This window comes from Melanotaenia boesemani, chromosome 2, assembly GCF_017639745.1.
Source record: "Melanotaenia boesemani isolate fMelBoe1 chromosome 2, fMelBoe1.pri, whole genome shotgun sequence".
In the NCBI taxonomy this organism is placed as follows: Eukaryota; Metazoa; Chordata; class Actinopteri; order Atheriniformes; family Melanotaeniidae; genus Melanotaenia; species Melanotaenia boesemani.
The window spans coordinates 30,540,380-30,554,467 of NC_055683.1; the positions used below are offsets into that span (position 1 = coordinate 30,540,380).

Here is a 14,088-nt window from a genome sequence, read left to right on the forward strand (position 1 = left end):
AAACACCTACTGATACTAAAGAAACTAATTTATCAGTGTGGATGCCACGATATTCTGTGAGAAATGTGTGTGTTTTTCCTGTGAGAAGACAACAGGCAGTTGAACCTGCCTTCTTTTGTACATAATTTGCTGTGATTGTGTGTCCAATAAAGTGCAGCTCTCTTGTACAGTCTGATCTTGCTTTATATTTGCTGCTTTCATGACTTTACGCCCTCACATGATGCAGTTTTTGATTCAAATTTATTCAAATGAAACAAAAACAAAGACACAAAAAAATACTATAAAAGAAAGACATGACCTCACTTCTTTTTCCTTATTTAATTGGCAAATGTATAATAATAATAATAATAATAACAATAATAGCTGGAACATACAAACCCATTGAGGTACCACAGAAATACATTGCTAATATTTGGAATCAAAATAGTGAACTGTATTTTGTTTAAGAAGTCTCTCCACTTTATTTACAGTGTAAGTTTATACTAAAATATTATTCCACACTATGCTTTTATATGTTGTATGTACAGCACATTTTATAGCTTTTTAATTTGTGTGTATGTTTGATTGTGATTCCAGTTACATTTGTAGGAAAAATTCTCGACCAGAAGTGGTTTAAGTGTCCTGGCGTTGTGCTGGCCGGCGACCATCTGTCCGCCTGTATGGTGTGTTCCTCAAATCTGAGGAAGAGCAAGCAAAGACAAACTGACATAGCAGTAGTGGACATGAAATATCCAAAGTACGACTTAAAATGTAAAAACTCTTGTAATCATTGCATTACAGTACCTGTAATGATGTCTTCTAGAGCACCATCCTTCCCCTCACGTACTGGAGGTTTCACCTGCCTCTTCTTCAGCTCTGCGATCAGGTCCATCTGAGGCATCTTAGGCATCATGGGGCCCTGGAAAATGTCCAACATTAAAGTTATTTTCCATTTATGAAGAGACTGAATGTTATGTCTTAGAAAGATTATACAGATTTTTCTTTTTCTTTTTTTTTTTTTTTTTACCTTTTGCACTCCAGGCTTATTTGGAGACGGTGACTCTTTTACCTCATGGCTCTCGCTTTCAGTCTTCTTCTTCTGCTCAATCTCTTGCTGTGCTGTCTATTGTCAATCATGAGAAAAAAATGTTAGCATGCAATGAACTGATCATAACAAATAAATATGAGAAGCATACTCACCTTATAGGCTTTAATGAAGCGCCAAAACAAGGGGAAAAACATGGAAGGCTGAGTGGTTTTGGGGTTCTCTCCGAAATACTCCACCACAGCAGCATAAGCTTCCTGGAGAAAGAACAGCGAATGCATGTGTGTGAAAATATGGTGTGTTTCTGAGAGCTGATGAAGTGTTTAGTTAAAGACCGACCTGTGCTGTCTTGCTGTCTTTGATCAAAGTTTCAAGCTGCTCGCTGTTTGTTTTGATGAATTCCTTCAGCACAGGGCAGTCATCCTGCACCAGAAACTCCTTCTTGGTCATCTCCATTCCTCTCTCTAATGAGCGGATGTCTTGCAGAATGCTGTCCAGGGATACTATAAAAGAAATCTAAACAAGTTAACACATTTCCTAAATGAATTACATACTGCATGTCTCGCCAGCCTGAATGTGTGCATGTGTGTGTACCAAGAGCTGCTTTGTCTACGAAGTGAAGGTCAGTGTGGAAGTTGGCCAAATCAGAGTATTTATCCTGAATGATGTTGGTGATGAACTGAAGTAGAGTCTGTGTGCGGTCAGTGGATTTAGTCTCCAACAGCTGAAACATAAAAAACAGCGAGAAATCTGATTAAAACAACACAGGGTGCAATAACATAGAAAGAAAATCTACAAACAAAAGCTACTTACAAGGTCCAGACTCTGTAGCCTGAAACCGTAAGCTGCACCTCTTTTACTGCTGTTCATATAGTTACCAAAGGCAAGAACAATCTGAAAGGGAACACAAGAGATGAAGAGCAAAATCACACATTTAGAAGCTACACTGCTACTTGTATTTAGTTTTACTTACTTCTAAGATCTTTTTCAGTTTGACTGAGGACTTGATAGACATGGACGCAGCAATGATAGAGTTCAGTTGCTGTGGAAGAAGTAAAATCATTAGCATATCAGAATAAAATCTCTTCCAGCTAAATCTAAAAATCTAAAACTGACCGGCTGCAGGCGTTTGACTGTGTCTGGGAAGTTGCCCATGAAGGTGAGAGTGTTTATTCGCTGGTTGAGACGAGGAATCTTTCCAAAGTGTAAAATAAACTGGTCTTCGTCAGTCAGCTCCTCCAGCGGACGGCCTTCTTTCTCATAGTTAGCCAGAAGCTTCATCTCAAAGTCTGATGGTATGAAGGGTTCAAGCAGTTCCAAGAAGTCTATGGACAACGACTGCTGGTCATACCTGTACAGAAAAGAATCAGGATTAAGGTATGCATGACTGTGAAAAAAGTACTGAAGAGACAGGATGAGTATCTTTATGAGGAGGAAAGTCAATAATCCAGCAGAAGCACATACGTCTTAATAGCTGTACAGATAGCAGATGGGCTCATTCCTCCCTTGCGTAGAGTAATTGCCAGATTCTTGGCCTTGTTGGCATCAATCAAGGATGTCTTGGTGGGGGCCTTTTGGACATTCTTTTTCTTGACCTTTGACATATCTACTGAATTACCCTGAGCTCTAGTCTTGAACTGCTCCTCAAAAATCTCCATGTTCAACTCCTGATATAGACAGAGTGAAAGCCAGAGAAGGAGAAAAATAAGTTATTTTTCATGGTTCAGATCAAAACATTTGTTTTCTGTCAGGATATAGTGGGCACTGTGTGTGGATATTTGAGGATCTCACCCCTAAGATCTGCTCATCGTCCAGCTCGTTGAAGACTGTGCCTGTAACCTGGTTGGGTTTTAAAGCCTGCCAGTTTAACAAAGGCATCCTGAACTTGGTCTGAATGGGTTTCTTGCTTTTAAGTCCTGGAGAAACACAAAAACAAGAAAAACTGGTCAAACACCATTTCTGCAGCTCAGCTTTGTAGTTCTTCACAGATTTACATCAACTCCCTTACCAGAATGCTGGTCTGGTGCTCCAGGAGGTGGTGGGGGTCCACCACCGGGTGGTGGAGGTGGAGGTGGTGGACCAGCACCAGGCGGCGGAGGCGGCGGTGGGGGTCCAGTGCCTGGAAGAGGAGGAGGAGGTGGGGGTCCAGCACCTGGTGGAGGAGGAGGAGGTGGAGGAGGTGGACCTGCTCCGGGCGGTGGAGGAGGAGGAGGAGGAGGAGGAGGGGGTGCAACAGACCCAGCTCCTGGTTGAGGAGGTGCTGCAGGCACTGAACCACCAGGAGGAGGAGGAGGAGGTGGGGGAGGGATGATGGATGCTGTGGAGGTAGTATCAGCTGAGCCAGGAGTGGTGGGTTGGGTGGTTGAGGGTGGGCTTTGGACGTATTCGACCACTGTGACAGGCACAACCTGGATGTCCAGACCTCCTGAGGGGTTTCGTCCCAGTCGAATCAGCCCCTTCTCCTGCAGCTCCTGGATCTTCTGCTCCAGCTCGGAAGGCGACTGGTTGACGGAGGTGGTCAGACGCTCCCTGTCCTTCTCCCTCTCCCTGTCCAGCTCCCGCTCTCTTTCTCTTTGCTGCAAAGAGCTAACCTGGGTGCACGATTCTCGTAGGCTTTCCTGCACCACACAAAATACAGAACTATGAACCTGACTTACCTCACAATCAGAATACAGTACGAACATCTTAAGGCTTTTACTGATTAAAATAATACACAAAGCAGGATGTAATACTGAACAAAACAAGATGAAAGGTTAGATCACAGGTAAAGATTCACCCAGGATTCATGGCAAACCATTACATCACTGCTGCAATAAAACCTATAATCCAGCCTACTTTTAATCTAAATGTTTCATCCACACTTTGTTGAAAACTTTTGCTTTCCAAATCTTTCCATTAGCTCCTGATACTTCTCTCTGGACAAAAGGGATAACATTACCACCCCCAGGTTCTGTCATTAACACAGAGAGAATTGCAAGGTAATTTACAGATTTAATTAACAGGTACAAATGCTCTCATCTTTTATTTCATACTCAAGATAATTAGATTTTTAATTTCTATTAAAACTATTAAGTCAAATTGACTTTCAACATTAATGACCTGATTTAAAAAACTAACAATGATAACAGCACACCTTCACTAGCTTGTTAATCTTATTAAACTCTCATTAAAAGACTACACTTACTTTGAGCAGCTCAGCCTCCTTGGTGGCCTGCATGAGCTGAGTTTCAAGTTCAGATATTCTCTCTCCAGTCTGATTTTCAATGTCCTGAAGCCGGGCATTCAGCTGTAACACAACACACACATAAACATCTTTATTGTGACTTCACACACCAGACTCACTGCAACACAAAAGTGTTTTTTTGTGCATTAAGAGTCCTCTATTCCCTTATTTTATTTCTGACCTGTATGTTGTGCTCCTGTAGTTCATCCACATGCTCCAGTACCCCTCCTCTGTTTTCAGCATCCTCCAGCAGAGCTCCTACATCTAACACATTGTCCAGGTAGGCCTGGATCTGGACGTGAAGCTTCTCGCTTTCCGTATCTTTCAAACTCTAATGCACAATAACATGGAAAAAAATTACAGGAATAAATGTTTAATCATAAAAAAGTGTTCTATAAAATAATGCATTTACTGCATGTTTATAGTAATTAGATACAATCCCAAATTAAAAAAGAAAAACTGGGACACTGTGTCAAAATGCAAATAAGAATACAATATAATTATTTGTACATCTTATAAGATAATATTTTATTCACTATAGAGATAATAAAACATCAAATGTTGAAATTTAGACATTTAACCTTTTCTTGAAGAATTATTATCTCACCTAACATAAAAAAGTTGGGACCGGGATAAAATAAAAATAAAAAAAGGCTATAAAAAATGTGTTGCAACTAATTAGAAACAGGTCAGTAAGCTCAGTGGGTATTAAAAAAAAAAACCTCATGAAGTCTGTCAAAGGGAAAGATGGGGCAAGGTCCAGCGAAATGCAAAGAAGTGTATCTGCAATTTGTGGAGAAATGTTAGAATAAGATTCTTTAATGTAAAACTGTAATAAAATATTTTTAAAAATATCCATAATCTAAATAGCATAATATCAAAAATACTCCAGGGGTTGCAGGCATCTATGCAATTAATCACTGCATGAGATCTGGAACGCTTTCAGAAATCATCCTCTGTGAGCGCTGATTGTACTTCCATCCACAAATTTAAATTAATACTCTATCATGCAAAAAAGAAGCCATATGTGAGCAAGATCCAGACATCCTGCAGTCCTCATCTCAACTGAAAAATATATACAGGCTTTACAGCAACATACGCTCTTATCCAGATGGCATCTTTTCTCTTGCATATTTCTGCCAAACAGTGCTAAACAACATATTGCATCTTTTACACCACCATGGCTTTGTGGTGAAAGAGACCAGGTACTGGCCTGCCTGCAGTCATCAAACACAAAATACATAGAAAATCCAGGCCTGGTCAGCATCTAGAATCCTACAGTACATCGGAACAATATGCCTCTCCCAAAGGTCCGGTAACCCGTCTCCTCAGTCTTTGAGGAGATGCTGAAAGGTGGTAAAATGGCTCTGTTCCAGCTTTCTTTGATCATGTTGCTGCCATCAAATTCAAGATGAGCAAATATCTTTCAATGAAATAGCCAAATTGAAAATCTGACTTTATATTTGTCAAATTATTTACCCTTAGTTTCTGGTCTGGTGCCAGGCAGATGGTGTGGTAAAATTAAAAAGTGTTTATATCTTAACAAATCTACCACAGTCAAAAACTCTGCTAGAGACAGACAACCAAAACATTAGATTGAGACATGAGGGAGGCGCAGCTTAAACCAAGACTTGTGAGTTATTATGAGGCTCCCCAAAGACAAGAAGAGCTGCAGATTTACTTGAAAATCCCCCGGAAGTTCATCACCTATCTGCAAATAATGCGTCAACTGACACATTATATTAGGAATACTTACTGAAGTTATTTTAAATGTTCAACTTTTGGAGGGATCGGTTTACACCACAATTGATTTTTTTTAACACACTTACCTCCAGATACTTGTCTAATCCAAGGTGAGTGAACTCGTACTGCAGGTGGACACGGAAGTTCATGTTCTCCACCGAATGGACCACAATATTTATGAACTGCATGCAGGCCACCTGCAGCCAAACATAATTACAGTCAAATCTCAGTTACATGGAGTCCATTTGTGCTTCTGCATCGAGTGGAACAGGTGGTAAATCTGTGGTCCTACCATGAAGTCAATGTTGTTGTCATCATGGATGAAGTACTCCATTAACTTCTCAAAGCGGTTCTTTTCTTTGCTCACCTAAGAGAAAAAATAAGACCTTATTCAAATATGCATTTTTACTGTTTCCCAAAAGGAGACGTAAGAGCAAATTTTATATTTTTCTGAGTAATACCCAAACTCAGGGGAAAATTACACATAGTATACAGCTGCCCCTTAAGTAAAGACTTTATGCACTCATGTGTGACTGTTATACATGTGCTAAAAATATGACAACAGTGCATGTGAGAACAGAAACTCTTGGGATGAGTAACGTATGAGAGGAAGTGTGCAACAATGGGATGACCAAACAGCAGAAGTTACATGCAGCCATTGCAATATGGTGAAATGACCATTTAAAAAAACACAAATTTCACCTCCTTAAAGTTGTCAAAAGCAGAAAGAATGATGTCGTGCCCTCCTCTAACGAGACACACAGCAGCCAGCAACTCCAACACAAGAGCTTTGGTCCTGTCCCAGCAGAGGAGGAGCGGTTAGATGTGGATACAGACAGACAGTTAACACACACTTTGTCTCACCCACCTTTGCACTCACCTGGGATTCTTGCTGTTGAGACTGAGGGTGATCTCATTCACACAGCGTGGGTGAGTCATCACCAGGTTAAAACCAGACTAAAAGCAGAAGCAAGACAGAAACCGCTGATTAAAAGCCATTCTATGGATTAAATTATAAAACTTATATTAAAAAAATCGTATTTAGGCTGAGATATCATGATCTTTTGGACTTGACAAAGAAATATGCATTACATTTTTGTTTGAACTTAGCTTGCTGGCACTGGCACAAAAAGGAAGCACGCATGAGGTGAAAGACTTGCTCTACCTGGTAATTCATGATGGCTCGCAGGCACATAATGCAGACGTGTACATCATCTCTCTGGTAGGGTGAATGAGGTTTCCTATGCATTTTGTTTGCCAGGGTGGAGCTTATTCTGCAAACAGATAACACGTATATGAACACATAAAAAATATTTTGAACTAATATGCCACTATTTGTGCAAATAGTTTAAAGGTGAGAATGAGAAATGCAGCAGTTAACCACATGTAGCTCTATTTTAGAAGAACATTATGTCTGCTTGACAGCTGAAATTAAAGCATTAGGCGGAAGGAAAATAAAGAACAAAATGTGCAAATGAACAATCAAAGAATGTGAATGAATAGACGCATGAGAAACTGAAGAAATTGTCACGGTGGTCTGTTTTAAGAGGAAGTTGTCAAGCAGTAGAATGGTCATGAAGTAAAGACATTTTGATTACTTTTCAGAGGCTTATACAGTTTTTTTTTCATATTCTAATGGAAAATTAATCATCTTCTCACCCTTTTATGAAGTTATTTGTTACGTTTCCTTCTAACACAGCTCTCTCATAAAAAGCACTGCATTTGAGGACATTATATAGATTTCTAAAACAGATTTCTAGCTCTGTGTTTTGTGACCAGTACTTCTTACCTTACGGTCAGTGCCCGAGCAGCTCTGCTCATCCCGTGGGAATGACCACTGCTGGAGCTCTTGGTCAAATCTTCCATTGATCTTTCTGCAGGCTTCTGTCTGTCTGACAGGGTGCCACCGTTTTCCAGAGTCTCCAAATCAAATCTGAAAAGTGTAGAGATACAGCCTCAGATATTAATAATTTCACAGAGTGCCAGCAGATCTTAACGCTGTGTATTCTATCAGTACTCACGAGGTGTCACTTTGAGCATGAGACAAGTATTCCACCAGAATATCCAAACCTTTATTTTGCTCATTGAGAAACTCCTGGGCCCATCTACAGACAGAAATACCACAGCAAACTATGCAATTATGACAAATATTTTGCCATCACATAAAAAAATTTACTCAGTTCTTAGACTAGACTCAACGTAAAACTGTAGAACTAGTAAGAATCTTGCACTGAAAGATAGAAGACTGACACAAGTAGCACTCTTACTAACTTCAGCTCACTACTATGTTTTCTGTTAAAGCCCTTTTTATGGCTAATGGTTTCATACCACAATGCTGGGCTTGAATAACTAGTAATAAGCTATTTTACTGCTTCCTTGTGGCTTTTACATTATATTTTAGATTATTCACACTTCAGATCATGCAATACTCATGTCCCTATAGTATTTAAAAACTATAAAGGAAGAATAAAGAAACCTAATTATTCTGTTTTCTAAAGAATTTCATTTTGACTTAAGAAAGTTCAGAAAAAGGTTAACAAGCTTGCTTAGAGAAAGTGGTTAATCCAGTGGAGTTTTTAATTTATTTATACATTTTTTAAACAATAAATGGTGCTAGAGGGAGAGAGAGAGAGAGAGAGAGAGAGAGAGAGAGAGAGAGAGAGAGAGAGAGAGAGAGAGAGAACATGGTGTCTGATTAGTCCCAAAACCCACAAATGTTTAATAATGACAACAGTAGTTTTACTTTTGAAGCTTTGAAGTGAGAGAAAATGACTGAATCTTTCTAGTAGCTGCATTCTGGCAGTACTAGTATCTGTACAGCATTGGCAGCATGTAGTGTCAGTATTGGTAATGGTTTCACTACCTGTTCAGCTGGTTGATAGATGGGGGTAATGAACAAACTGTAGTTTTCTCCTGACTATCATGTCTAAAAACTGATTTACATAAAGAATAAGTAAGTACGTAGGTAAGAATAAGACAAACATTTAAAAAAAAAAAAACGTATAAAAGGAAAAATCCAAAATAAGCAATCTCGATTAAATTTGTCATAAGACCATAAAAAATAGAAAGGAGTCACTAAAATGTACAGAAAACACACTAAACATTGAATAACTGACTAAACATCAGACACAGCTTGATCCAATTAAACATGCTCACCCGATGTGATTGGTTCGAAGGGAGATTTCCAAGTTTTTAAGGACCTGAGTTGCATCTTGGATCCTTTTCTTCAACTAAAGCAGCAAATTAGATCAATTCAAGACTTCAAATAAGAAAATGAGTATTGGATTAAATGTAAAACTGAGTGATGCTTTCCACTGACCCTGCGAGACACCCCCCCCTGATCTTGGTAGAAGCTCTTGATCTTGGTCAGGTAAGTGGATGGAGGACTCTTGACTTGGAAACGCTCCTGGTGGGAGAAGTTAATAAATGTTTGCTTTTAAAACCATTCATTTAATCAGAAACCCCTAAATGCAACATCTGAAACTGCTCCTGTCTGTGCTACCTAGTACAAGAAATGTATCAAGACACAAATTTCTGTTTCCATGCCAACGCCTATATCAGCTGTCACCACAGAAACTATGCTGCAAGGTTTTGACACTGCATGCACCACATAAACCTTCCTTGGGTATTTTTGTACTTCACATCAAGCAAAGGCCAAAGAGCGTGACTCCCTATCAGAGACATGATGACGTGTGTTGATCTTTGTGTAACTAAAATAGTTTTAACAAATTCTTACCTGATCACAGACTAATTCCCATTTCTTTTCATTGTCATAGTGACTCAACAGCTTCAGTTTATCAGGAGGCAAGTTCATGTAGCTCTGAAACAGAAGAAAAAGGGGGAGACTGTTTAACAACACACACACACACAAAAGTTCTTGTGACAATGTTTTCTTAAAATTCTCTCCTGACAAACTCTTGTAATTTCATCATCCTTCCTGTTAATGCAACGATATTAAAATGCACAAAACCACACATGCACTTCCGGTGAAAAGCGGGGCGGTATCTACCTGCTGGAAGTAGCGATGACTCAGTGTTTACATGTGTGTACGGACGGTTGTCAGTGGATAGCACGCATCCGAAAACAAATATCTTTGACTGTGATAAAGCCTCTGTTAATTTAATTTAAGCTCATTTTATAAAAACACATTTTTTCTTTTTTTTTGTTTTAAGGCACTATGACCAGTTTGACCGGTCTGCAATCTTTGTTAATACATTAACTAAAACCAACTCATTTTCTATAAACTATACATAATTAGGGAGAGTTGAAGAGCCCCCACCTCCACAGTCTTTCAGTTGTAGGCTGATTCGGGTATTCAATGTTCTTGATATTAAAAGTCAAAAGAACAGTTTCTATGTGACTTACAGGAAAATGATGCACAGAGAAATATCCGATTTCAGATATGAGTGCTATTCCTCCTTTAAAAGGGCTTAATAACTAAATACACCCCTCAAAAAGGGGAGTCTGACTGAACACTTACAGTACATTTTATTTTTACACAATTCACTGTAAGATCTCCACAATGAACTCCACCAGACGTACAGTCTGATTCTGCACCTGATCCAAAATACCAAACACATCCTTTACTGAGACAAATAATTTCAGTCAGTCTTGGGTGTGGTTTTAAATCTACCCTTGTACACCCAAGAAACAGCTTACTGTTTCTCTTTCACACTTCTTTCTTTTTCGTCTTTTTAAAGATGCATAACGGAAATGGCTGTTGCTTTGGTGCCGAGGAGTTGAACTCCATCCTTGGTGGGGCAAAGGAGTGGCCGTGCTGTGTGGTTTGTGGTACAAGAAAAACCAGAACATGATTAGTTGAGACAAACAATGTAGAAATGAAGAAGACGAAAGTCAACTTTCTATCATTTCTTTTGTAGAGTGTAGATGTAAAATCTCTAATCTTACACTTCGTGGTTGTTTAAGTTTACACTGGAAGTATTTTGGTGAAAAAGGAAGTGAGGTCATTTACTCATATGATCCCTGTGAGAGGGTGCAGCAGTCATGGAGTTGTCTTCATTCAAAATCTGACAAAACATTATTTTTCACAGATTCTGAAGTAACCTCAAAACAAAACAAACAAGTTTTGTTGGATTGTGTGAAATAGCCATGCAATGAATTCATGTGTCAAACTTTATAAGAATGTATAAACTTAACTTGAAAAAAAACTTTTAGAGTTGTAGAATTTCATAGTTTGAAAATTGTTGGCATTTTGGTTTTTATCTATGAAAAGTACAACAATCCTGCTTTCCTCAGCTTTACACTGTAAAGAACAAATTACCAATAAGAAGCCTCTGAGCTACTATAAGAAGTTGGTATGCTGTGTTACAATAGGAATGAAAAGGAAAAGCAGGAAAAACAGGATTCACTAATCTGCAAATTATGTAAACTATTTATCCGAAAGTAGCATAAAGACAACAAACCCAATGTCAAACCTGAAGAATGTTACGGTTTTCACGATCTAAAGGGGGGAAAAAAACAAAAAAAAGTTTCCCAAAAAGTTTGAATTGGGTAGGTTGTTTACATTTGTGTTATTTCATCACTTCTTTAACAGAACTAATGGAGGTAAAAGGATTTCAGTTGCTTAAATATACCTTCAGTGCCATGCTTAATTTTTTATTTGCTCATTCATTTATTTTTTTGTTATATTATACAGTCATTCATATATATATATATATATATATATATATATATATATATGTTTACTTTTCTTTATTTAGGACTACTGGACATTTGTCTTATTCCCCTCAGTCTGTCTTGCATGAGGCCCAGAGAAGGTGAAAACACCCACAACAGTTTTTTTTTTCTCTTACGTCATGTTACTGACCTTTTGCAAATTTCAGATCTAAAACTCAGGGTTTTTACAGCATAATACACCTTTTTAGTCTTTTGTTGTGGCTCTCCAAACTTCTTTAAACTTTTTGGAGAATTTTGTTTGCATTAAATGTAAAAAGGGACAAAACACTATCTAACCTTTGACATATTGTTTTTGTATCATATATGTGGTATACTGTTCTATTGATGTGTTTACAGAGCATCCTGTCCTGATATGACTGATAAAGTTTTTTTTCTGATTCTAACTTAACTGCTATGATATCATAGTTTCTCATCTAAGTTCTGAACACCTAATTTTTGGGCCAATCTATACACAGTTGTGTGAATTAGATCAAACTATGAAATAAAAAGTTCATTTTGGCCTTCAGAGATATTCAATAAACAAGTGTTTTTTGTTTTTTTGTTTTTTTTTACTTAAGAAAAATATGCAGCACAAATAATCCAAAGTCAAAAGTGGCCTGAATTCCTGGATATTATATAACAATCTCTTTATGACATATATTTAAATTCTAGTGTTTTAAGTTTCAATCACAAGCTTTGAAGTTATTTGAATTGTTGTAAGACTGTGGAAGGAATGGTGAAACACTTGCTTTCCGGTCCTATGCCCTTTCATGTAAATGCATTGCTCAACTTCCCCTTGGGGCCAGCACCTCTTACATGCAATAATCATCATGTTCTCAGCATGAACTTTTCAAATCAAACAGAAGGCAAGAATTAGTTTTTCACCTTGGTAAAAAACGTTTTTCGACAGCGCAACTTTTAATCATTGCTGATTAATTTTACTCAGTCTTATATTTCTGTGCCTACAAATCCCTTGCATAATTACAAGTCCTTCCAGTATAGCCTCTTTGTTTTCATATGCAGTAAAGGTGTTTGCCTTAGCCACTTACCAGCACCACATTGAAGCGCTCCTCCAGTTCCTCCTCTGGTGGCATGGGAAGTTTTGGGGCTGCCGGCTGCTTCTTCACAGTTGGTGTGGGGTCACTCATTGTAGAAGCTGTGCTGACTGAGTTCCTGGCCTCTCGCCCCTCAGCTGGTTCCTGCTCCAAGCCCCCTGCAGCCGCATTCCCCATCACTAATCTCCAAATGTAATCCAGGAGGAAAGCTTTACACAAACCTCTTCTACTAAGAAATCAGCGTATTCCAAAGCAGAGTGACAACAGGTGATCACTCAAGAAAACAAGAACAAGAAGGTCAAAATTAAACTAAGTCCTGGGCCTTCAAGGTGAGATACATCGAGTCTCCCGTTTACTAAATCCTCTTCTGTCCTGAGGATGGAGTAGGTGCAGAAAAAAGAAGGGCTGTCCTCATGTTTGCCCTATCAATAACTTCTCTGTCTGCAAAAAACCTTCCTTTTAGAATAAGGTAAAAGCCTTTTTAGGGCCTTTCAGGCCTATGAAACGATTTACCTGTGTCTTACTAACTACTCTCTACATTCACTGACAACTTCTGTGGTTAGTAAAGCACAGAGGCCTGCTATAGGAGAGGAAGGAGAGGGGAGTGTGACACACTATGTAACACAGACAGAAACCACAGAAGCACAAAAGCAGAAGAGTAACTTCCTGTGTATGACAGCAGAACCTGGGGTGGATACCAGTACAGAAGATAAACAAAGTTAACCGTTAGGCATACAATTAATACATGCTGACAAACATTAAGTGGTACCAGACTGAAAATAAGCAGAAAGAAAGCAGGATTAAGTAAACAAAATATTTACATCAGCTGGTGTATTGTTCCAAATTATTATTTCCTTCACTCAGCCATCAACCCAAAATCTCTACACTGGAGATGCTTGTTTTACCTTAACCTGGAGTTACATTTGCTCTAATATCTTCCTTCATATGATTGTGGGTTGTTAATGTCTTTCAGAATATAGTTGCTACACTAACCCTTAAAATTGTCAGCCACAGTGAAGAGTTGTGAAACAGCGGCCCTATGCGTTTGAAGATAAGTACTCCATGTTGTGATGCTACATTTGGGGCCTCCTAGGATTTACTGCATGTGAACGTTGATCTGAATTTATAGAATTCAGGAATTCTAAAAGTGGCTCAGTGAACTTAAATTAACTAAGTGGATACATATTTATACCTAACAAAATTAACCTAATTTATATGTCGTTTTATATACTTTCTATTTTATTTTTATATGTTTTATATGTTACATTGAGGCACTTCGTTCAAGACTAAAGTTTTCACTCCTACACAGCTTAATCTATTAAGATAGTGAATACCATTCTTAGTAACTATCACAAATATATTTTTGT

The 14,088-nt window shown here is 38.4% G+C and overlaps 1 protein-coding gene across 1 annotated transcript; it reads right to left on the reverse strand.

The window, feature by feature from the left end:
• Positions 1–303: 303 nt before the first annotated feature.
• fmnl1a (formin-like 1a) lies at positions 304–13,691 on the reverse strand. Its single transcript, XM_041968664.1, has 25 exons — positions 12,716–13,691; positions 9,727–9,810; positions 9,310–9,396; positions 9,147–9,220; positions 8,012–8,095; positions 7,780–7,923; positions 7,156–7,264; positions 6,871–6,947; positions 6,693–6,786; positions 6,283–6,357; positions 6,077–6,187; positions 4,429–4,578; positions 4,209–4,310; positions 3,033–3,642; positions 2,816–2,940; positions 2,489–2,691; positions 2,141–2,375; positions 1,998–2,066; positions 1,838–1,918; positions 1,619–1,748; positions 1,364–1,527; positions 1,180–1,281; positions 1,007–1,102; positions 784–898; positions 304–677 (listed from the first exon to the last, which is right to left on the reverse strand). The coding sequence occupies exons 1-25, from the start codon at positions 12,896–12,898 to the stop codon at positions 613–615; spliced, it is 3,369 nt and encodes a 1,122-aa protein (XP_041824598.1). The 5' UTR covers positions 12,899–13,691; the 3' UTR covers positions 304–612.
• Between the last annotated feature and the right edge of the window lie 397 nt (positions 13,692–14,088).